The sequence below is a fragment of the Filicampus tigris genome, chromosome 2, assembly GCF_054856515.1.
Source record: "Filicampus tigris isolate MCC_2025a chromosome 2, RoL_Ftig_1.0, whole genome shotgun sequence".
Lineage (NCBI taxonomy): Eukaryota > Metazoa > Chordata > Actinopteri > Syngnathiformes > Syngnathidae > Filicampus > Filicampus tigris.
In genome coordinates this window covers 11,349,368-11,371,446 of record NC_141218.1, presented here as the reverse complement: position 1 = coordinate 11,371,446, position 22,079 = coordinate 11,349,368, and the positions used below count along the sequence as shown (strand labels likewise).

Sequence of the window (22,079 nt, the reverse complement as noted above, 5' to 3'; positions counted from 1 at the left end):
ATTAGGACATGCCTGCTAATCCAGGATAAAGGGCAGCAGGTTGGTGCAGTTAGGTTTGTGGGTCAGTGTTACAGCACAGTCAGGACAGATCCATTTGTGATCTATGACCATATGACTGCTAACATTACATTGGAATTCATACAAAATAAACAAGTGCCGCATGACTTGCAATTAAATATATTTCTGGAGCTGTTTTGTACTTTTTTAAATTCCCCAAATGATCCCTTAGCCAGTCTTTACTAACCTTTATTGAGCCACATTGGAAATTAAATCTCACAACGCATAACAGAAATTTCACCAAAACTCAAAATTCTCTTCAATTCATGCGCTAACTGACTTGATGGGAAATAGTTCCTGTATAAATTGAATACAATCAGAATCATCTTTATTGGCCGAAAACATACAAGGAATTTGTCTCCAGTAGCTTTCTAGCAAATCTATTATCGTTCAAATTGCATAGTTTGAATTGCACCTTCTGCCTGCCAATGGAAGAGAATTATTTGTTCCGCGCTGTCACTATACATCCCAGCAGTGATATATCATTTGTCGGTAATAATTATCAGACCAATTAAATCAAATTGAGTATTGGGGCACGGGATGGCCTCTCACGGCGCAATGTGATTTGAAATCACTGTAGCCTTATGTACGAAAATGGACATTTTTAAAAATATCTAAAATGTGTTGATTGGGCTCAATCCGTCAGCTCGTCCATTCTGGGCCGCACCTGTTGACACAAGCAGTCGCGCGACACTTCCACATCCGTCCACTAGAGGCCACGCGAGCTTGTGTGTGAATGAGAGAACTGCAAGTACCTCCCCAAAAAAGGCCTTTCCTTCTACGTCACTAAGCCCCGCCTCGCCTCGTGCCACAACCCCACTCTGGCTCTCTCGTCGGCTTGTCAGCTGCACGCGACGCGCCTCATCCATCTGTTACCTATCTTGTTATCTTGTGAGGGGAAACAAACAGCGGACGTTGTAAACCTTCGAGTTGGACTCGAAATTGAGGAGTTTACTACGTGTGAAGGCGCCGAAGCGTGAAACTGCCTGCCGGTTGGCGCCCTTTTGTCAACTCCTCGAAAAGTGGATGGTAAGTAGCCTCTTTTATGTGTGTGCGTGCGCGTTTGGTAGCTTTTAGTATACGGCAGCTAGTACGACATTGTTACCTTAATTGACACATCGCTCTGTCAAACATATTTTTGACACTCGTCTTAATGGTAGACGGGAACGAACTGCCGTCACTCAGCTTATTGTGTCATCCAGACCGTCGCTGACAGAAGCTCGTGATCAGATGCTGAGTTCGGAAAAATAAAAAGATCAATGTCCAAATAAAAAGATCAATGTCCATCGGGCATCTCTGCCTACTCCCTTCACACAAACAAAACACAAGCTCATATAAAGAGTGGGACAAAGTATGTACACAATCCTTTAGTTTGTCGAAGGAAAGGAGGGCTAGAAGTAAGTCCGGATGGATGAAATGTAGAGCAAAGTTGTGAAAGGAAGGAGGGACAGAAGGAAGAATGGATAAAAGAAGGACAAAAGAATGTAGCAATGAAAGATAAGAGAAAGGAAGGAAGAGGCCTAATCTAACAGGTGAAAGGAGGAGGCATGTATAAAAGGAAGAAAGTTAGGGAAGTTGGATGAAAGATGGAGGGATTTATGAGCGGAAGAATGCTACGAAAGACAAGGACACCTCAAGAAAGAACACATGAATGAAGGACAGCTAGAAGGAAGTAAGGAGGGACGTATGAAAGGTAAAACGATAAGAGAGCAAGGAAAGAAAGTGGAAAAGGAAGGAGGGATGTATGGATCAAAGGAAAGAAAGAAGGATAGATGAAGGATGGAAGTGAGAAAGGACAAAGTGATGAATGTAAAAGGGAGGAATGTAAAAAGGGAGTGTGGGGAAAAAAAGCATGAAAGGAAAAACTTGCTTTAGTAACCTTTTTTTCCAACATACAGTAAATGGCCTTTTTAATGCAATTTCCACTTATCCAAACACAAAAGGCAGATTGGGGAGGCCATCTGTTGAGCATTGGAAGCTGAGGGTCTACGTTTGAGTCCCGCTGTGAACAAAAAGCTATTACAACTTGCAAGTTGTGGGGAGAGATGCTCCGGCGGAACTACCTGGAGACCTCTACACCCCTCCCCTCAGTCCCAGTTTAGGACCTGCTTCAATTGTGTCGTGTGCACCAAAATCCCCTTTTAAGGATTAAAAAATTAAATGCAGCCTCAAGTCAGTTATTATCAGATGCGTTGTTCCAGTCGGTATCAACTGAAGGCTTTTATCATCGCATGTCGTCCTTCCTGAGGATTACCTCGAGGCTGAAGGACATTAAAAACTGTGTTGACAATCAGTCCCTTAACATGTTTGGCCAGGCTGTCGTCTTTAAATCAGGCATTTCTTCACCATCCCCCTTTCACTTTTTAGAATCTTTGCTGTTTGCATGCGCATGAATCTCCTTCCATGATGAGAAAACACACTGTAAAATCATGTCAAACATGTTGAAAAGTGTGTTTTATTTTCAACCTCGAGTGCCTCAAGTGTTGTGTAACATTGAGTCACAGCTGCACCGCTGGTGACAACCCAGCAGCATATTCCTTGGTGATCACTTCCATAACAACAAAACACAAACGTCGGGAGGAAAAGTGGGAAGAATTCTCTGTCCTGATACGTGCAACCGCGAGTGGTTTATTCAACTAGAGTGTACTTCCTGCTTCTGTGTCGCTCGCTTTCTTCAATTCCAACAGATGACTGTCAGGACTCTGGGGACTGGCTCATTCCTAGTGCTTGTGAGGGAGGGACCACAGTAAAGTAAGGCAGTGGTTCTCAAAATGGGGTTGTGCAATAAATTATAATGCGGTAGCTCCTGGACTAAACAGTTGTGCAAAATATACATAAGGCTAAAAAGTATTCTTTCATCAGGCCTAAGCAAAGAGCGCAATGAGCTGGGCTGAGGAGGACTGGACCGCTGGCCTGTCGGGACGGGTTCTGCAAAAGGTGAAGGAGCTGCAGGCCCACCACGAGCGTCTGTCCAGAGAGAACAAGCAGAAGCAGCTGCAACTGGACAACATCCACATTGCCCATGACAAACAAACTGTCAAGGTACAAGCAGCCAGTGTTTAGTGTTACCCAAGCAACCCAAGAAGCGTGGTATGAGCCTAGGGCTCCCCCCTAGTGGTGTGTGAAAGAATTACTGAATTAAATGCAAAAATTTACAACACTTGAAAGATGAAATTAGAGATGCAACAATTAATCGGGTCATTGAGAACTAATCAATTATCATATAAATGTTATTTGTCAAAATTATTTTGATAATCGATTAATCGTTTAGAGATCTTTTTTAACTTATTGTCCAATTCCTCGGAATTTCAGCCTCTCGACAGTAAATATTCTCAGATTTCTGTGGTCCTCCATAAAAGCAGACTGATTGTCTTTGTGTTTAATTAAAATAAGACATGCAAATATCTGCTGTTACTTTTGAAAACAATGACCAAAAATTATGTTCCGGACCAAACCCGTAACTGAATCAGAATACGTTTTTTGTACTGTCAATTTGAAATAATGTCCTGTTTTTGAAGAAAGGAATGAAAAACTTGTTTTAACACGGTTCATTAATTGAAAAAAAATATACAAATAGCTGATTATGAAAATAATCGTTCGATGGAGCCCCATGTCAAATCCAACTAAACTTTAGAATTAAGCTTGAGTAGGTTAAAATATATTTTTTTTACTTTTCATTTACAGTATATTTTTTCACCAGTATATTTTTCAACTATTTTTCAACTATTTATTTATACAGATCTTTTACTAATGTACACTAACAGTGCATAATGCCTAGTGCTGCTTACAGTGTTTCCACAAACGCTTAATTTTTTTGGGGGGGGATTTGAAAAGTGCTATTCAGTGCAACTATTTCACCATAGTTGTCTGACTGCCAGAATATTCTGGCTTGATCTTGAAACATCATTCTTGTCGCAAGGGCACCCATTAAAAGAATGTACAGGGCATCCTCGGTTTTGGATGTTGATGTCGGAACGTTATCACACTATGACACAATTCATCTCTTCTGATCCCTTCTAGTACGAGGAGGTGCGCGGGGAGCTCCAGGCGGTGCGCAGGGAGCTCCAGAGTGTCCGTGAGGAGGCCCAGGTGGCAGTGAACGGCGGGCAGCGCCTCACCCAGGAGGTTCAGACCAAGCAGGCCCAAGTGTGCTCTTTAGAGGGCCAGCTCGATGCCGCCCGGACCCTCAACAACAAACTCACCCAGGAAATTAAAAGGTACAGCACAAGTCGATCAAGTTAACGAGGTGACATGACTACAGCTGCTTTCGTTGACAATCGTGTCCGCCCCTTGCAGACTGGAGGCAGAACTAGAAACGCTGCAGAACGGCAGCAGGTCTGCTGACAGCACTCCTTTCTCCACACCCCGCTGGTGTACAAGCTCGCCGTGGGAACACCATGGTACACCCCTGAAACTGTTGATCATTTTGACCGGCCAGCATCGAAACAAATAATGACAAATGATTAAAAATACAACTAGTTGCTGTATCGAGTGGGAGATCCGCACTTGTTCTTTGACACACTGTCCCATCGTGGGATAATGATACAATGACACGCGAAGTGTGTTACTTACGTCAAGTTTACTCTGTAATTTTGTTTTGGTCATCGCAGAAAATGTCATTACTTTACGCGGTGCGGTCTTGATGAATCATTCGATTTTTCTTGGAAGCTGCAGGCACTTCGTTTTATTATTTTTCCCTGTCTTAAAAAAATCCCTTTAAAGATGTTTGTTTCATACTAATTTTGGCTTATGTGTGGGCTTACTTTACTATGTCCATATCACGTGACTGAGATGAGCAGTTTGTACCTGATGTTCAACATAAAACATCTTTTAGACACTGCCAAACAATACAAAAAATTGTTTTGTTTAGTCTCTCTGTGCCGCCGCTGCTGTAATGCATTCAAAGTGGGATGTGAGGTTTTAAGAAGTGAAATCCCAGAGCTGCCCTTCTCCCCATGGACTGAGATGTTTTTCCTCTTCCGCCCTGACAGCATCTCACTGTCTTCATTCCCCTTCTGCTTGAACGACTCTTCGTTCCTAACAGGCTCTGTTCCAAATGCTGTGTTTTTGTCCTTCAGGGAGCCGAAAGGACGAGAGGGCGGTGCAGAATGAGGAATCGCACAGCTCCCCACACATCCGAGTAAGTACGAGCACGACGTGCTGTTGAATTTCGTTAGATTGTGCAGGTGCTTCTAATGTCGTCAGCGTTTGGTTTTGCTTACTTTGGCTGCAAAGTTTTTGTTTGTAATCTGTGTTTCAGCAGCGGCTCCAGTTCCCCGACGCGCCGTCTGCCTCGTTGCCGCGGCAACTCAAGACCACGGCCCGCAGCCACCCGTCCGACCGTCCGGACTCTTTCCACACTCCCTTGGCTGCGTTTCCGTGGGAGCGGGATGATCCCAGGCCAGCGGCCAGGAGAGCATCTCCGTCATCTCCCCAGACGCCCGCTGCTGACCACCAGTCAAAGCGGGAGGCGCCTGAGGGAGAGAAAGACCTCAGCGCACAAGCGGACAGTGAGTGTGGAAAAGTAGAGTCACCAAAGTGCTCACAAGACTCCCAAATATAGTCCAAAATAAACCCAGTATTGCATTTCAAAGGACACATACAGTGGTGCCTTGAGATGCAAGTGAGCCGACTTATGAGAGTTTAAAACAGATGACTTGAAATTTTAGATGCAAATAACACTTCCATTTTATGTAGAAATTAGTCTTTGCTTTGACTCCTATGTGCTACCTTCCTGGAGCGTGTGTTTCTCTGCCCTCTTAAGTGCTGTTGCAGTGTTTACCCAGGATGTGTGTGTGTGTGTGTGTGTGTGTTTTATGTTCCCAGCAAGATACTGGTCGGATAAAACCTACTGCATGTTTTCTCAGGTTACAAACAGTCCAGTCCCTCTTTCCACGTCATACCTGCGATGTTGCGCTACTGTTACACCTGAATGATAAATTGACTCCAGAGGTTGTAACAAAGAGCTATTGATATCTGTGTACATGGTACACAACACAATGGTCAATGAGTAGCTCATTCACAAGGCCAACACATACAATTGCACTATATGGCACTAGATCCTGTGTAAACGCACTCGGTGGACTTTTTTTTTTTTTCTCATAATCCGTGTCTCTCTCCATCCTCCAGCGTCTTTGTCACAAATGCGGCGCCATGCGGCGTCTCTGGAGGAAGAGCTGAGTGTGAAGGCGGGGGCGCTGAAGTCACTTGAGGACGAAGTGGCGCAAGGCAAGAAGAAGATGGCCGCCGCAGAGCTCAGCCTGCAGAGAGCGCACAACGAACTCAGCGTGGCACACACACGAATCAGTCAGGAGAGCGAACGGGTAACAGCACTTGTACTACGAGTACTAGCAGTGGTTGTACTACGCTGTTTACTTTGTGATTCACTAGTTGTCCTTCCATTTGTTGAGTCCTTTCTGTTCCCTCTGAAAAGAGAATATTACCCTGTGTGCTATTGTCCCAAGCTTTAAAGACACCCCCTTTGTCCCGTTATGGGCTGTAGAACAATCCAGAGGATGTGTCTGAATAAGCTGTGGTTAACACTGTGCTCTAAAATTTCCGATTAGAAAACCCTTGTCAAAGTTAGTGAAGTCATTGTTTGAGTCTGCAACCAGTTGCTGGACTCGAGCGCTACAGAAAATGAATGGATGGGTACTTTGCGTTCCTTGCAGGCGTCAGGAGCTGAGCAGAGGCTTAAGCAGCTTCAAGAGGAGCTCAGGTGTCAGCGACAGAATGCTGAGAGCAGCCGACTGCAGCACCAACAGCGCACTAAGGAGCTGGACAAGCAACATCAAAGGGTGAGGGGGGACGGGGACATGCAGTAGGTCTGACTATGCCATTTAAGACAGTGGTGTCCGTTACCAGCATATACTTAAAATAATGTTAAAGTTATCCAGTAGAATTACCCAAGTAGCAAATCACACCAAATTGAGAGGAGACAAAGAACAAAAAAAGTCAGAACTTGTCTTTTGCAAAAGAGCACCAAGGTCATCCAACATTCTGTTTCCCTTCCGCTCCTTTTATTAGATGGAAAGTCAACCCAAACATATTTTTTTCCAGAATGTTTTACGCAGGCCCATTAGTTGAGACAAGGCATTCTAATTGCTATCGCGTTTGGGGAATATGAGTTAAGCAGCAAATCCACTCGCTTTTAGCCGTCTCTGGGGGCGGCCATTTTGTCACTTCTGTCGACTGAAAATCACAAATGCTGAGGGCTCAGATAACGACCAATCATGGCTCAGCTTCAGAAGACAGGTGAGCTGCTATTGGTCGTTACCTAAGCCCGGCGCAACTGTGATGTCATTTTCAATCGACAGAAGTGACAAAATGGCCGCCTCCACAGATGGCAAAAAATGGGTGGATTAACTCTTATTCCACAAACGCAATATTAATCAGAATGCCTTGTTTCAAGTAATGGGCCTGCATAAAACATATTCTTGAAAAAAATATATGTTTGGGTTGACTTCCCCTATAAGATAAAAGAGACGGGCACCAGTCACAGTAATATGTGTACGGTGGTGAATGGCTCAGTGTCTGAGTTTGTGGGCATAGCGCAATTCAAAGCAGTTTACAGCAAGCAATGTAAACTGATCACATATGTACAACAATATACAATCATTCCATCATGACCCTCCTCTTTATCAAATAAAAATACATAGCTCATCATACTGTCACATTTCATAAGGATTTTCATGACAATCATCATAACATGTATTTTAGCATTGATGCCCCTTAAACATTTGGCTACAATCCTCATTGTCATTTTCTTCTTTTTTCAAGGTACATACTCCTCCTTGCGCTGTGGTTAAGCGACCAATAAGCATTCGATTTCGCAATACCATCAATCTCATTCCTTTCATTTTCTTCATTGTCCACTTTCCGAGCATTTATATTAGCATTCATTCAAAAGACCTAATTTGGAACCATAGTTTCAACTCTCAACATGAGTTTTCCTACTCCTACCCAGGGGAATAAGGCCAACATGACTTTGTCCCCTGTACTCCATAGTTAAGATTCATCAGCGACATCTGATCCCCGTATTGGATCATGCGGTGTAACTGTGGGCGTATCCAGCAACCGTTTGTTCGATTGGCAACGGAACAAATGAATGTATGATCTTGTAATTTAACTGGAGCGCACACGCCTCCCCAATTGGCTGGTAACTGTAAATATAATTTGAGACCACACACCCAATAGTAATTATCTATGGCATGTCTTCCTGAACCAGAAAGCAATCCTCTTTCTATCTTCTGAGAGGGAGTGGTTACTAGCACTTCACCTCTCTATTTGCAACTAAGTGGTTTGTTTTGCCGTGCTTGACCAAATGTGTGTGTGTGCCGCACAATGCTCGTGCGCCAGTTCTCACTCACCCGTCGATGTAGGAGGGAACCTGGATAGTCGGTCGCTTCCTGGTCAGTGGTCAGGCCCTGCGACTTCACAGTAGGGGTGGGCGATTTGAGTTTAAAAAAAAAAACGTTTTTTTTTTTTGTTTTGTTTTTTTCAAAAAACTTGATAACGATAATTTAATAAAATTTCAGGACCAACCTAAAATGCATTATAATCTTTACAGATGAACTTAATCTGACAGGTCTGTACCTTTCTGTGACTCTTCCAGTATCGCTGACGACACCAAACATTGCCTTACACGTTTGTATGTTTGCTTTTTTTGCATTTTGCATTCAGGACCTGCTGGAGGTTCAGAAGGAGAAGCAGTGCATGGAGAAGCAGCATCAACAGGAAGTGAATAAACTCAATCAGGACTTGCAGCAGGCCAGGACGCTTCACAATGCCCTGCAGGCCCAAATTGACAAGGTGAGCCCAGTTAATCCGCCACTAGTGCTGTAAAAGCCTCCAACACAAATGGCTCCTGCATCGACAGCTTATTGTCTGCCGCTGCTGCTGTTTTCTGCGTTATCTTTCTCCACATTTGTGCCTTCTCTCCCTTTCACGCCTCCCCATGTATCTGTGCCAAAGGTCAATAATCTTATCTCTTGTCGTCACCCATGCTTGCGTCTTTCTTTTGTACTCGCTCTCTTATTCACTTTTACTCGCCCTCGTTCTCGTTTTCCTTCCACCTCCTCTAATCAGTGCTCGTTCCTTTTCCTCTTCTCACGGTTTCTTCTCCCCAGTGGAAAAGTTGAGCAGCAAAGGTAAGGTAAAGGCGCAGGAAAGCATTGTGTATGGCAGCGTGACATCCAACCATAACTCATTGTTTTTCTCAGTAAGAGGTGTGAAGGCATGCCAGATTGGTGTTGTGATTTATACATCTATAATTTATATTTTATATATATATATATATATATATATATATATATATATATATATCACTGTCGGGCGTAGAACTGATATGGCCCAACATGGGCAAAATCATATATTTTCATAAATCAATACTGTTGTTTTCTTTGATTTTTTTTTTTTTAACACATTAAACCATTTAAAGTGTTGAAAGTAGCTTGAGAACAAATCTATGAACCCTCCTTTAGTCTCAGGTAACCATCGCTTCAACATTGAAAGTCTGAATTTTTTTTTTTTTTTTTACACAATAACAAGCAAAAATAGTAAGCCTATCTTGTTAAAAATGGCTTGCTGTAATGCTTCACTTTCAGATGGAAGTGGTCATCAGATTCATTTCCGCTGCTTACACAGTTTAGACAGATCTTCGTTGTATTTATTGCATCACTCATGGCTGTAAAACCTTTGAAAACCAGTTTGGGAAGATGCTATTTGCTTTTTAGAAGAATGAAGGCTTTTTGTCTGGTCAGGGGTCGGTGTGAGTGCTGACTCATGTTCTACCATTTCAATCAATGGCAGCATAATAAATCAATGTATGTTTCAGCTTATTAAATTCTGGATTTTTGCATGGTATTGTGTTGTTAATATAAAGTATAATACCAACTTGAACAATGCGGTGTTTGGTTACTTAAGCAAGATATCGTTTTTTTCAATTTCCTGATAAGTCCACGTCCGCCCGACAGCGATGATATAAAAGAAATGCCGAGTGTAGGTAAAACTAACATCAGTGTCAGGGTGAAGGTGAGCCTGTGGATGAAAAGAACCTTCGCGCTTTAATCACACGCTTTTATTGTTTCCATCGAAACTGATGTGGCTGCATGGATGTGGTCTCACTCATATCTAATCTGTATTTATGAGCTTTTTTTCTCCAAATAAATATTTGTAAAGTAGGAAATAAACACACCTTTTGTGTCGCTTTAGAATATTTACATACGTAATCATGCCTAATTGTAATTGATTGCAACGCACATTCGCACAATAATATGCACATGAAATAATGATGTATTTGACCCAATCAGAATAGCACAATTGGCTTTGTTTTCTCTACTAAACTGCTTTTTCAGTTTCATTCCATTCTGTTCCTGTCTCTGATCTCTGATTGGTCTCCTGCTTTTGTTCTTGCACCTGGCCTCTTCAGTCTTGTCTACACTAGCCATTCATTATTGTTCTCTCTTTTATTGAAGCATTTTTTTCTCATTGCGCTCACCCCTTCTAATTTGTTGTTTGTATTCAAGTACCTGATGCCTAAATTCCCCCCATCTCAGCTGTCTCAGCAGAAGCAAACGCTGGAGAAAGAGTTGGCGTGTTTAAAGGAGAAAGTCAAATTCACAGAGGGACAGCTGCAGGAGAGTCAGAAAAAAGAGACACAAATACAAGCAAAAGTGAAGGTAAAAGACCAAAACACACATCCAAACTGGCCTGCGCACATCAATTATGCATTAACTGGACAGCGAGAACTTTGTAAATTTTTAAACATTGTCTTAATGTACCATATGTGCATCCAGGAGATGCATTAAGTGCATATTAAATAAATAATAGCGGGCAATTGTGCGTTTTGTTTCCGATATATTTACGATAACATTCGGAAATGATTTCTCCGCAGCCAAAAGATGCGGCTGAATTTTATATGAGTTTTATGTCATTTTTCTTTTCAGGCATGAAACATCCTCAAATCACTCTTGAGTACGCAAATAAAAACAGTGTTTTGCAGTTCCACACCATTAGGTACAATCAATATGAGGTCAACACGAGTTATAAGCCTGAGACTGTTAAATAGATTTTGATACAAATGTGGAGGTTGATGACATTCAGCTCGGAAAACATAATACTTAGTTGTGTTATAATACGAATCAATCAATACGCATTTCAAAGATATTTCGAAATGGCCGTTGTGGTCGCTAGCAGGCTTTCACTCCCTTTGTTTACATTTGCCGTTAGGAGGTGATACTTGAAGCGGAGGGCGTGGCAGTAAATCTGGAGCAGAGCAAGAAGAGAGAACGAGCACTGGAGGAAGAAGCGAGCAGACTGAAAGAGGAGCGAGCAGATGCTCTTCGACTTCTCAAAGGACTGCAAGGTGCACCAAGTCCACTTACTGTACTCGAGAGTCCGAGAATAATGTACGTAACCCAACACTTGTTTTAGAGTGACGACTATCTTCCTGCACTGGGATGTTTAATATCATCAGTCACATAAAAGATTTTAGTATCATCAGTACATCCTACTGCAGACTCCATTCACTTCATCCATTTCACTTATTTAAATTATTTAAGTTCAATTTTGGTTTTCGGCATGATACAGTAATTGCATTGTTGTTCTGCAAACAAACAAAAAAAAGAAACCAATTCTGCCACCTGCTGGTCAATAGTATACTGGGTGTCCCAAAAACTCAAACGTACTCACTGTTAGACTACGATGGAGAGAAGGCTGCTTTTTATTGCATGAAATTCTAAATCTTGAATTTAATGTTACTTAATTTAATTCAGATAAAAATAACTATATGAGTAAGATAAAAATAACTATATGAGTAATGGCCAGTCCAAGACTGAGTATGTTTTTTTGGGGACACCTGTACTCACCTGTACTACACAAGTTTGGTCATTCGTTGTTTTCATAAAGGTTGAGTTTCATTGCAAATTAATAATGATTATTTTCTTGCTTTATTTTTTTAATCTAATATTTTAGTTTCAGTCATGTACGAATACAGGGTGTATATGTACGGTATATATATAGAGGGAAGGAGAGAGAGTTAAGAAATCGTCTCCTGTCTGCGCCTCCTCTCAGATTCATTCCTTGAGGTTGAAGATATAATTAAGTCTTTTAAAAAGTCTAAACCAAAGAAGTGCCCCGCCCCTGATAATATTAGTGGATGCTTAAGACCTGTTGAGCAGATTGGGACTATTTTTATTTTTATTTTTATTTTAGTCCGTCGTAGTACCTGTTCCCAAAACAAATAAGCCTCCCTCATTGAGTGACTTTCGGCCAATAGCTTTGACCTCTATGGTAATGAAAGAGTTTGAAAAATTAGTTAAAACTGTAATTTTGGAAAAAAAAATGAGCATCTGTAATTCTACAATTTGCTTACAGAAATAACAGAAGTGTTCAAGATGCCACAGCTACCTTAATTTATAAACATCTGGAAAGCAGTAAGAACCATGTCAGATTGCTTTTCGTTGATTTCTCATCAGTTTTTAAAATGATACAGCATTGATTTAGCTGATAGAATTTTGTATTCCTTTGGTCTTGATGCGTATTTGGTTGGCTGGATTTTAGAATTTCTCACAAATAGATCACAGCTAGTAAGAGTGAATAGACTAACATCTTCAACCGGTTCACCTCAAGGGTTTGTTTTATCTGCACTAATTTACATTTTATATACTAACGATTGCCGTAGCCATTATAATGACTGTTTCATTATAAAATATCCAGATGATTCTGATTGTCAGCCTGTTTCGTGATGCTGAGGTCGGTCATGGCCAGGTGCTTGTTGATTTCATTTCCTGGTGCGATGAATCTTTTCTTCAACTCAAATGTTTCTTAAAAAAACAAAAAAAATCACATCAATTAGACGTTCGTCCCCGGTCCCTCAGTGTAGTTTCGTTTATAACCAGTCAGTTGAACTAGTGAACAATTACAAATATCTCGGCACTATAATAGATGAACTCAAATTTGAGGTGAACTGTGAGACTCTTTGCAAAAAAGCCCAGCAACGCTATTGAAGTCTACAGTCTGAATCGCTGACGGAAGCTCGTTTAAAATTAGAGGCGGACCGGCCTATAGGTGGGTACTATTTTTATTTTTTTTTTTTAATCACTTGTTATTTTTTGTTTCCTACGTCAGAACAAAAAGCTGCACCTCTCCCAGATTGCACACCGCTTGTCCCGGCTTGCCCTGCTGGACAGAGCTTCTCGTCGTCTCAACCCTCCTCTCACCACACTCGGTCATCTGCGCACACCAAGAGGCCTTCCACCCCCCGAGCTGAGCCTGGGGGCCTGAAACAAGAGAAAGAGGACCAGCCAAGGGCCGAGATTTCCGTATCTTACCCGCCTGACAGAGAGCCCGGAGAAGGCATTGATTCTGAGCACATCACTGCAGACACCGAGTGTTCCCACCGAGGAAGAAGCTTTGAGGAGAAGCAGTCCTGTACATCCAACAATGCCCCCGCCGACGGGGAGAAAGACATAATAATTCCCGATACTCTGAAGTCCGAACAGACGATCCGCACCGACGACCTCCAGAGGGAGAACGCCTCGTTGCGTTCGGAGCTGCGTGACGTGCGCGAGGAGCTCCAGAAGCGACTGGATGACCTGGAAGACCAGCGACGCGCCGAAGTGGAGGCCAGGACGCGTCTGAAACAGCTCAGTCGTAAACACGCCAGCCAGGGAGTGGAGAAAGAGGAGCAGGACAAGCAATGGAAGGCTCAGGTGGAGAGGGAGAAGAGCGAGAACGACAGGTTGAGGAAGACCCTGACAGCTTTGGAGGAACGGGAGGAACAGAACGGGACGAAGCAGGCACAAGAGGACCGGGAGGCGGAAATGACGCAGCTTAACTTCCAGCTGAAGCAGCAACTCGGGGAGGTTAAGGTCCAACTGGCTTTAGAACGAGAAGGGAGAGAGAGAGAGAACGAGGAGCTGACTCAAATCACCGCCGCCGAGAGAGAAGCAAAGAGAGAACTGAGCATCAGGCTGGAAGAACTTAGAGCTCAGCTTTCTGAACTGAAGAGCGGCAGAGATGAAGAATCTCTACGTGATGATCAATTGCTAACCAACGGTCCACTGACATATCTGACACTACATAGTGACCGACTCAACTCCAACATCAGCGCCTCGGATAAGCAGGTTTCATCACCGGAGCAGTACGCCCACTTCTGCCAATCGACCAATCAGCTCAACACGCTGGCCTCGCAGCAAACAAAATCGGCACCACTGTCACTTGAGGGACAAACGGGACCACTGGTCTCCGACTTGAGCGACACCTCTTCAGATCATCTCCACAAGGATGAGTCGGTGTCCTCCGACCTAACCAAGGAGATTGAACGACTGAGGGGAGAAAATGCACAGGAGACTGAACGTGCGAACCAGCTCCAAATTAAACTGACTGCCCTTGAAAAGCAGGTAAAGGGAAAGGTCCTCGATAGAACATATAAAAACAACTTAAAATAACAAGTTCCTCGGATTTACTCTAAATCAATTTCACATGTTCTACTAGTCTTTTCCTGGTATTTATTTTCTATCTAGCAGAGGCCTGAGAGTTTGGTTGACCCTATTTCAAAGTGTTCAAAATACCGCCCACCCTTGTCTAAGGTCTCAGGGTGCTACTCAAGAAAATTATTGGACCATAACAAAATATCATCAACCCATCTGTCGACTGAAAATGACATCAGAACTGCTCAGGGCTCAGGTAACGACCGATCACGGCTCAGCTTCAGAAAACAGGTCAGCCGTGATCTGTCGTTACCTGATACCTGAGCAGTTGGATTTCATTTTCACTCGACAGAAGTGACAAAATGGCTGCCCCCAGAGTTGGCTAAAAACGGGTGGATTAACTCTTATTCCACAAACACAATATTTATCAGAATGCCTTGTTTCAACGAATGGGGTTGCATGGAACATATTCTTGAAAAAAACGTCATCTATCATACCTATATTTAAGTACAACATGTTAGTACTTTGGCTTCGTCTGTTTTGTCTCTTCATTTAAAAACACTTTTCCCACTTCTTCCCACGGTTTTAATCTCCCCCCTCACAGTTGACCAGTCAGACCAAGCAGCTGACCTTGGGCTTCGAGAAGCAGAGCCAGTACATCTCAGGACTTCTCGATGAACTGCAGCAGAAGGACGGCGCCCTCCTCAGCCAGGGAGAAGAACTGCAGCGCTGCTTTCAAGAGCTGGATGCACTCAAGGACGTGTTAACGGGAAGAAAAAAGGGGACAAATTGCAAGATGGAGAATAAAGGCCGAATGGGGGATGCCCTTGACTCACTGAGTTCCTTAGAGCCACTATCAAATCATAAAACAGACTTTTCTGTGGCTTCAGGTCCCACTGAGGTGGACAATGTATTAATTCTGCCACATGACTTCGAAGGCTCTAATAGGACTCAAAGCATCAATAGCTGCGCTGTTGTAAACACTGAGGCTGTGTGCGGTCCAGATAAAGGACAAGCACTGGCGGTTGCACCCCGACTAGCTGGCCTCCATGAGGATCAAGTTCACAAACAAAGTACGGACACTTGGGTGTCTGATGTAAGCAACCTGATACCAAAGCAAGACTCGGGATGTGACGTCCTGCCGTCCGCACCAGATGAGTCACATGACATCACGTCAGAGATGGGAAGAAGTCATGATGAGATCATCAACTACCTGCAGGCACAGGTATTTGTCCGTAGCTTGAGGTTTTTAAAAATTCTGGATATTGTTGAACTTAAAACATCTCTTTTAATGCATTTCTTTCAATAACGAAATGCTCGAGAATATTCAACAACACTTTCAAATTAAGAATTGTAATTCTGCCAAGCTAGTCATTCATTTCCAGTGAGTACATGTCAGAAAAAAATGTTTTTCAATAAAAAGTCAGAATATTAAATCACACTCACTTTTTTAAATAAAATTGGGAGAGCTTAATTTCATGTGCTTTGCCCCGTCATTTTTAAACTTTACATATTTTTGTGTTTTTAAATCTCTCTGTGTATGAAGGCTGAAATAAATGTTCTTCTATTCTAAGTTAGGTAGCCCCAAACATTACATTTAGGGGCAAGGCAATTGATTGAGACTACAATATAGGTACTCTACTCATGAAAAGTTGGTTAAGGGATATTTTTCCCATATGTCTGTAGCACCGTATAAAGTCCTGTATGTTGATTTAAGCTCAACACCAAGGAAGTATCCATTGAATGCAATGTTCTTCCCTGTTTGTCCAGGTGGTGGCGCTACAGAGGGAGCTACAGAAGCTCAGTGAGGTGGCCCGGCAGCAGGCTGAGGAGTTGGCCATCTGGAGAGTGGCTTCTCAAACCACCTCCACATTGGATCTGATCCTTCCCAGCCAATCTGAAAGGCCAACGCAGCACAACACCAAAAGCGCAGCGATGGTCATTAGAGAGGATGAGTTGTTGCTCTCTTGCGTCTCCAGTAGGCTGCAAGGTCGCTTGCTCTCCACCAGGTACAACAGATAGCTCAAGTGAATTGGGGGGGGCTCCACTTTTTATTTGTATTGAATTTATTTTGCTTATTATAATCCCTAATGTCCTCATATACGTCATATTATTATTGTGGTGGTCTTGGGGTTCTGTAATTGGAGTAATCAACAATTCTGTTAAAGCGGAAGTCAACCCAAACATATTTTTTTCAAGAATATGTTCCCAGCAGGCCCACTAGTTGAAACACTGATTAATTCTGATTAATTTTGCGTTTGTGGAATATAAGTTAAGCAGCAAAATGCACTCGTTTTTAGGCATCTGTGGGGGCGACCATTTGGTCTTCTGTCGACTGAAAATGACATCACAACTGCTCACAACGACCAATCACGACTGACCTGTTTTCTGAATCTGAGCCGTGATTGGTCGCTGTGAGCAGTTGTGATGTCATTTTCAGTCGACAGAAGACAAAATGGCCGCCCGCACAGATGCCTAAAGACGAGTGGATTAACACTCATTTCACAAAGGCAATATTTATCAGAATGCCTTGTTTCAACTAGAGGGCTTGCATAGAACATATTCTTGAAAAAATATGTTTGCGTTGACTTCCGCTTTAAATGAATACAGTACAATTCTGACTCATCTGAAAAACGGAGCTGTCTCATTAGATTGTGCAAGTGTACGTAATTGCTGTTGCCTATGAGTGTTTAAATCGAGCGTGAGTTTTCGTTTGGCAGCTTTTTAAATAAAGTGAATTTGTGTTTATACTTGAAGCATGCAGCAGAGCAACTTGCCAGAGGCCCCGGCTGACATGAACAAGGTAAGCTTCTTTGGTTATCACTCACACACAAACACGCCAGCTTGTTACTCATTTCCAGGACTCCTCATAGGTACAATTTTTGAGGTGATTGTTTGAATGGTTTTTACCTCATACACAAGGTAACTCAATGTGCTTCACACCAAAACACATTGAAAACCGTTTACAAACAAAACTAATTCAAGACTTTTAAAAGCAAAGAAATAAAAAGTAGCTTACTAAAATTATTTTTTTTTAAAAGAATGGTTTAGAACTCTCATACTGAATCTGATTTGAAATAAAATGCTCACTATAAACTCAATGATGTTTAAAATGTTTAATGTTTTATGAATTCTGTAATTATGATTAATGATTGAATAATTTTTTTCTTAGTGTTTAATTCGTTAAGTCAGCCCGCATTTATCACAATTAGTTTTGCTGTTTTCCCCCAAATTGGTGAATTAAAACTTTTGTTTTGTAAAACTATTTGTTCATTTTCAAAATTTTCTTTGTCTCATTAAAATAATTGGTTAATTGCAAATGATACAGTAAATAAATAAGGAAATTATATACGCTGTGCATTTAAGATTACAAAATGAGATAAATGTTTTATTATTATAAAAATGAAGTATTTTAGACTGTACTGTTTTTTAATTCGTGTTTGGTTTATTGTTGATAATGCAATAAAAGATGAACATTTTATGAAATGGTTCGTAATTTATAATGGAATTGATTTCAAGCAATGCTACAACTTTTTTTTTTTCTTACTCGGAACTGCTGGCCTGTCTGTCCATTAAAACAAAAGCAATTAAATGTCCCTTCAGCACAAACCTTTGCCAGCCGCGATTTTAAAAAAAAATGTTCTCGTAGAAATGTGTAATCATCTGATCAAAGCAAAACAAAATCAGGTGATTTCATTACCAACATGTTCTTCTGCTTCAGCCATCAGAAAATGAACCAAAGCTGTCAGGACCGTGTTCGAGCCCACAAAAGGTGTCCGAACAACAAACGGGTCAGGAACACGTCAGAAGGGTTTCTGATGGCAACTCGAGTGGCTGGACAGCGACCAAACACTTGAACATAAGCACCGACTGCTCATCCAAAAATGTCAGCACTCAAACTGAGCAGCTGTGCCCCGGTGGCACTGAGGCAGCACCTGAGCGCCACTGCGCGCACACGCAAACTGACACTGGGTGCGAGATCGAGGAGGATGAGTTAGACGCCGCTTCCCCTCACGTACCTCCAGCCGCGCCATGTGCGGGACGAGAGACGGGAGACAAAATGCTCTTTTCCACTTCCTTCCCCATCCCGGCCGACCCGGTGCGTCTGGCGGAGCGGATACGACGAAACAGGACGCAGCTGTCTGCCGCTTTTGACGACACCGAATATGAACCCTACGGTCTCCCGGAAGTTGTCATGAAAGGTACGTTTGGTCTATTTATAATCTGCAGCTGGGGAACAACAACAAAAAAAAAAGGCAGCAGGGTGGTGGAGTTGTTCGCACGACTGCCTCACAGTCCTGAAGTTCGAATTTCGTCTCGGATCTTATTACGAGGAATTTACATGCTCTAGCCGTGCTTGTGTGGGTTTTCTTTGGACAATTCATATTCTTCCCACAGTCCAAAAACAAGACTCCAAATTGTAGCGTGAAGTATAGGGAATAGCAAAAAATTTGTGAGTAATTTATTCCCCACCTAAAAAGATGAATGCCTGCCAAAAGTTGCCACATGCAAAGCATTACATTTGGACTAAATGAAGCTACTCAACTCATTTCATCATAGTTGAACATAGCCAACATATCACGGCCATGAACAACATGGCAGCAAGGTACTACTTTTGTCAAAATTACGCCCCTCGGCTCACATCAACATGGCCCCAAGATACCACAAGATGGTGGCAAAGCATTACTTTTGTCTAAATTGAGATCCTCAACTCACATCAACATAGTGCCCTGGCCACAAAATGGCACCAAAGCAATACTTGTTGTTTAAATGAAGATCCTTAACTCATTTCAACATAGTTTCGTCCCACAAAGATGGTGCAAGATGACAGCAAAGCACTACGTTTGTCTAAAGGAAGCTACTCAATTCATTTCAACATAGTTCCTTGCCACCAACATGCCACAAGATGGGAGCAAATCACTACTTTTTATCTAAATTATGCTCCTTGACTCACTTCAACATATAGTTCCTTGACACCAATATGCCGCATGATGCAACAACAGTACTTTTATTGCTTTGTCTATGTCAGTCGGGATTTTGCAGTATGGAGAATGGATGGATGGAATGATTAAAAAAAAAAATAGTTGACTGTCTTTAAATGGACTGTTCATCCTCCCTTTTCCTCTCCTCATTATTATTCATACCTGGTTTGAATCGTGCAGGTTTTGCAGACATCCCCACTGGGCCCTCGTGCCCCTATATTGTGAGGCGAGGCTTGTTAGGGACCGCCGTTGTCCCCGTCACGCAAAAGGTGGCCAACCCGGAGGACGAGACGGATTGATTGGCGCCCACAGGTATATAACATTGAACATATCGCATGCTGAGCAGAATACTTTTTGTTAACCAAAAGACTGTTCCCCGATAACGAAAACAAAATTACTCAAATACATTGTCAGGATAATATTGGACAGTGTATCATGATAATTGAATGGGCATTGTGCTGCTTGTTCTGATGTGCACAGCCAGGTTGCTGTATAGAACATAATACATTTAGCTTCAATAATGACGACAAAACATCTTCCATACTAACCAGCAATAAATGTCATTTTTTGCAGAGGATAAAGAATATATGCCTTTAAGTCTTGCTGTATATGCTGTCAGCCCGTGTTGTTTTCAGTCGTTGTCCAATAGAAGTTGTTTAAAGGTGTTTAATTACCATGACAGCAATGCTATTTTCATTAGCTTGTATATGGCGTTTTGCATTATGCGTTAGCATTAAGCTAATAGACCTCGGTAAAGGTAATGTAGTTATATATCTTTTTTTTTTTTCCATTTTATGTTTCGTTATGTTTTATAGTGGCAATTGGCAATACACACCTTCAAGCACGTTGCCACCACCTAGGTGACTTTATCATCGGCTGAGCAACGCCTTCTAGCTCGAAAAATGGGCAAAATAACGATTACGGGGGACTTAATCGTGTTAATTTAAGTGGGGGAGAATGAATTCTTTGATCCTTAGTATCCTCTCCCCAACCGTAACCTTTTTGGTGGTGTCGTGATTTTCAGAGCCATTCCATGGTCACGTGCATTTGTGGGTGGAAATGATCTCCAGTGATGGACGGCGTGGGCACCCGCTGGGCTTGAACACACACGCACGCACACACCTTCACTGTGCACCTGATGCTTTGCTCATCATTACTTTAGCCCCAAATAACTAGATAGTCATGACTTGTGCTTCGCAATGCACCACAGGTCGTTAAGTGAGGATTTGTTGCTGTTTACACACCACAAACCATTATCCCCTCCCCTCAAAGAGACTATTTATGCTTTACTAACTTCATGAACTCATGGTGTGTAGCTGCGGTGAAAAAGTGACTTATTTTTATTATTTTATTTTATTTTTTTTGCTGAAGATGATAACTTTGTTTTTTGTTCAAGGCCGAGGAAGCCTGTTATAAAATGTGACATTTCTACTGTTTATTTCCTTGCGGAGCTTATTTATGGACATGTGAATGTGTTTTAGTGAAGGGCAGGTGTGTAAGTAAACGCCTTATGTGAAAGTATAGCATGTGTGTAGGAAGTTGGTTATGTTTTTAAACACGTCTTTTTGTGGATGGTGTGCGTGCGCGTGTGTGTGTGGGAGTAGTAGAGGGCCGGTCGGCGGCTAACCTGCTTTCCGCTCCATGTATGGTGATGTACAGCGAGCCAGCGCTCCTCTGGCGCTCTGCTTTTGATGCACTTGTCGGTCCGACCTGTTGTTCCAGAAAGCCAACTCTGTGTTTTATTAGCACGAGCTGCTTAATATAATCAGATATGTTGTGTTGGAAGGGTTTAGATGTTGTCCAAGTTTAGTGTGCTTGCCGTTTGGACTTGAGAACTTAGTTGAAGGCTTTGCTGCTCTGATTTAAGTTTCGCTGCTGTGATTTAAGTTTAATGTTTAAGTTTTTTTTCTCCCTTTTTTATTTAGATTTCTAAAAAGATTGGACTGTTACTGCATTGACTTTGGCCATGTCGACGCACGCGCGCGCGCGCACGCACACACACACACACACGCACACGTTTCCCTTTCACCTCTGTGGGATGTGTTCGACTCTAGTTAGTGATTTTGAGGCAAGGCATCTGTTTGTGAATCTTGTTGACTCCTAATGTGAATGTACTCCAAATTAAAAGTCCAACATCTGAGCTCATTCCTTATATGGGTAGTCTTGATTACTCAGAATTTCATTAGAATCCACCAGGATGTGTTGTGAAATTATCATCATTCCCCCATAAATGCTATGGGGGAATGAAAAATGAATGAAAAATGAAAAATGCTTTCATACTGGAGCCGTTTTGTGTGTATGTGTGCGTGGGTGTGTTTGTTGAAGAAGGCCGTTCGGTGTGATTTGCAACATTGACATTTTGTATCTTTATGTCATGTCATCTTCCAAACCGCTTATCCTATACAGGGTCGCGGTGAGTTGCTGGAGCCTATCCCAGCCGTCAATGGGCGAAGGCAGACTACACCCCGAACTGGTCGCCAGCCAGTCGCAGGGCACATTTGTATCTTTATTACAAAAACAATTTATTAAGCTATTTTTCAAAACTTAAAACACATTTTCTATGAAAATTTGCTTTTAATCACAAAAAATATATTTTTTGCTTAAGCAT

The 22,079-nt window shown here is 42.2% G+C and overlaps 1 protein-coding gene across 1 annotated transcript; it reads left to right on the top strand.

The window, feature by feature from the left end:
- The first annotated feature begins 845 nt into the window (after positions 1-845).
- LOC147151384 (uncharacterized) lies at positions 846-21,846 on the top strand. Its single transcript, XM_086057307.1, has 18 exons — positions 846-1,086; positions 2,920-3,099; positions 4,078-4,274; positions 4,354-4,457; positions 5,136-5,197; positions 5,318-5,567; positions 6,187-6,380; positions 6,729-6,854; positions 8,740-8,868; positions 10,614-10,736; positions 11,287-11,422; positions 13,186-14,459; positions 15,094-15,714; positions 16,260-16,498; positions 17,247-17,292; positions 18,211-18,691; positions 19,652-19,783; positions 20,496-21,846. The coding sequence occupies exons 2-17, from the start codon at positions 2,938-2,940 to the stop codon at positions 19,768-19,770; spliced, it is 4,263 nt and encodes a 1,420-aa protein (XP_085913433.1). The 5' UTR covers positions 846-1,086; positions 2,920-2,937; the 3' UTR covers positions 19,771-19,783; positions 20,496-21,846.
- Positions 21,847-22,079: the final 233 nt, after the last annotated feature.

What these genes read in the sequence shown, in the direction of transcription:
- LOC147151384 (XM_086057307.1), top strand. Translation starts at nt 2,938, where the DNA reads ATGAGCTGGGCTGAGGAGGACTGGACCGCTGGCCTGTCGGGACGGGTT. An exon ending in CTCGCCGTGGGAACACCATG is followed by an intron (nt 4,458 to 5,135) that starts GTACACCCCTGA and finishes TTTGTCCTTCAG; the next exon opens with GGAGCCGAAAGGACGAGAGG. An exon ending in ACAGCTCCCCACACATCCGA is followed by an intron (nt 5,198 to 5,317) that starts GTAAGTACGAGC and finishes TCTGTGTTTCAG; the next exon opens with CAGCGGCTCCAGTTCCCCGA.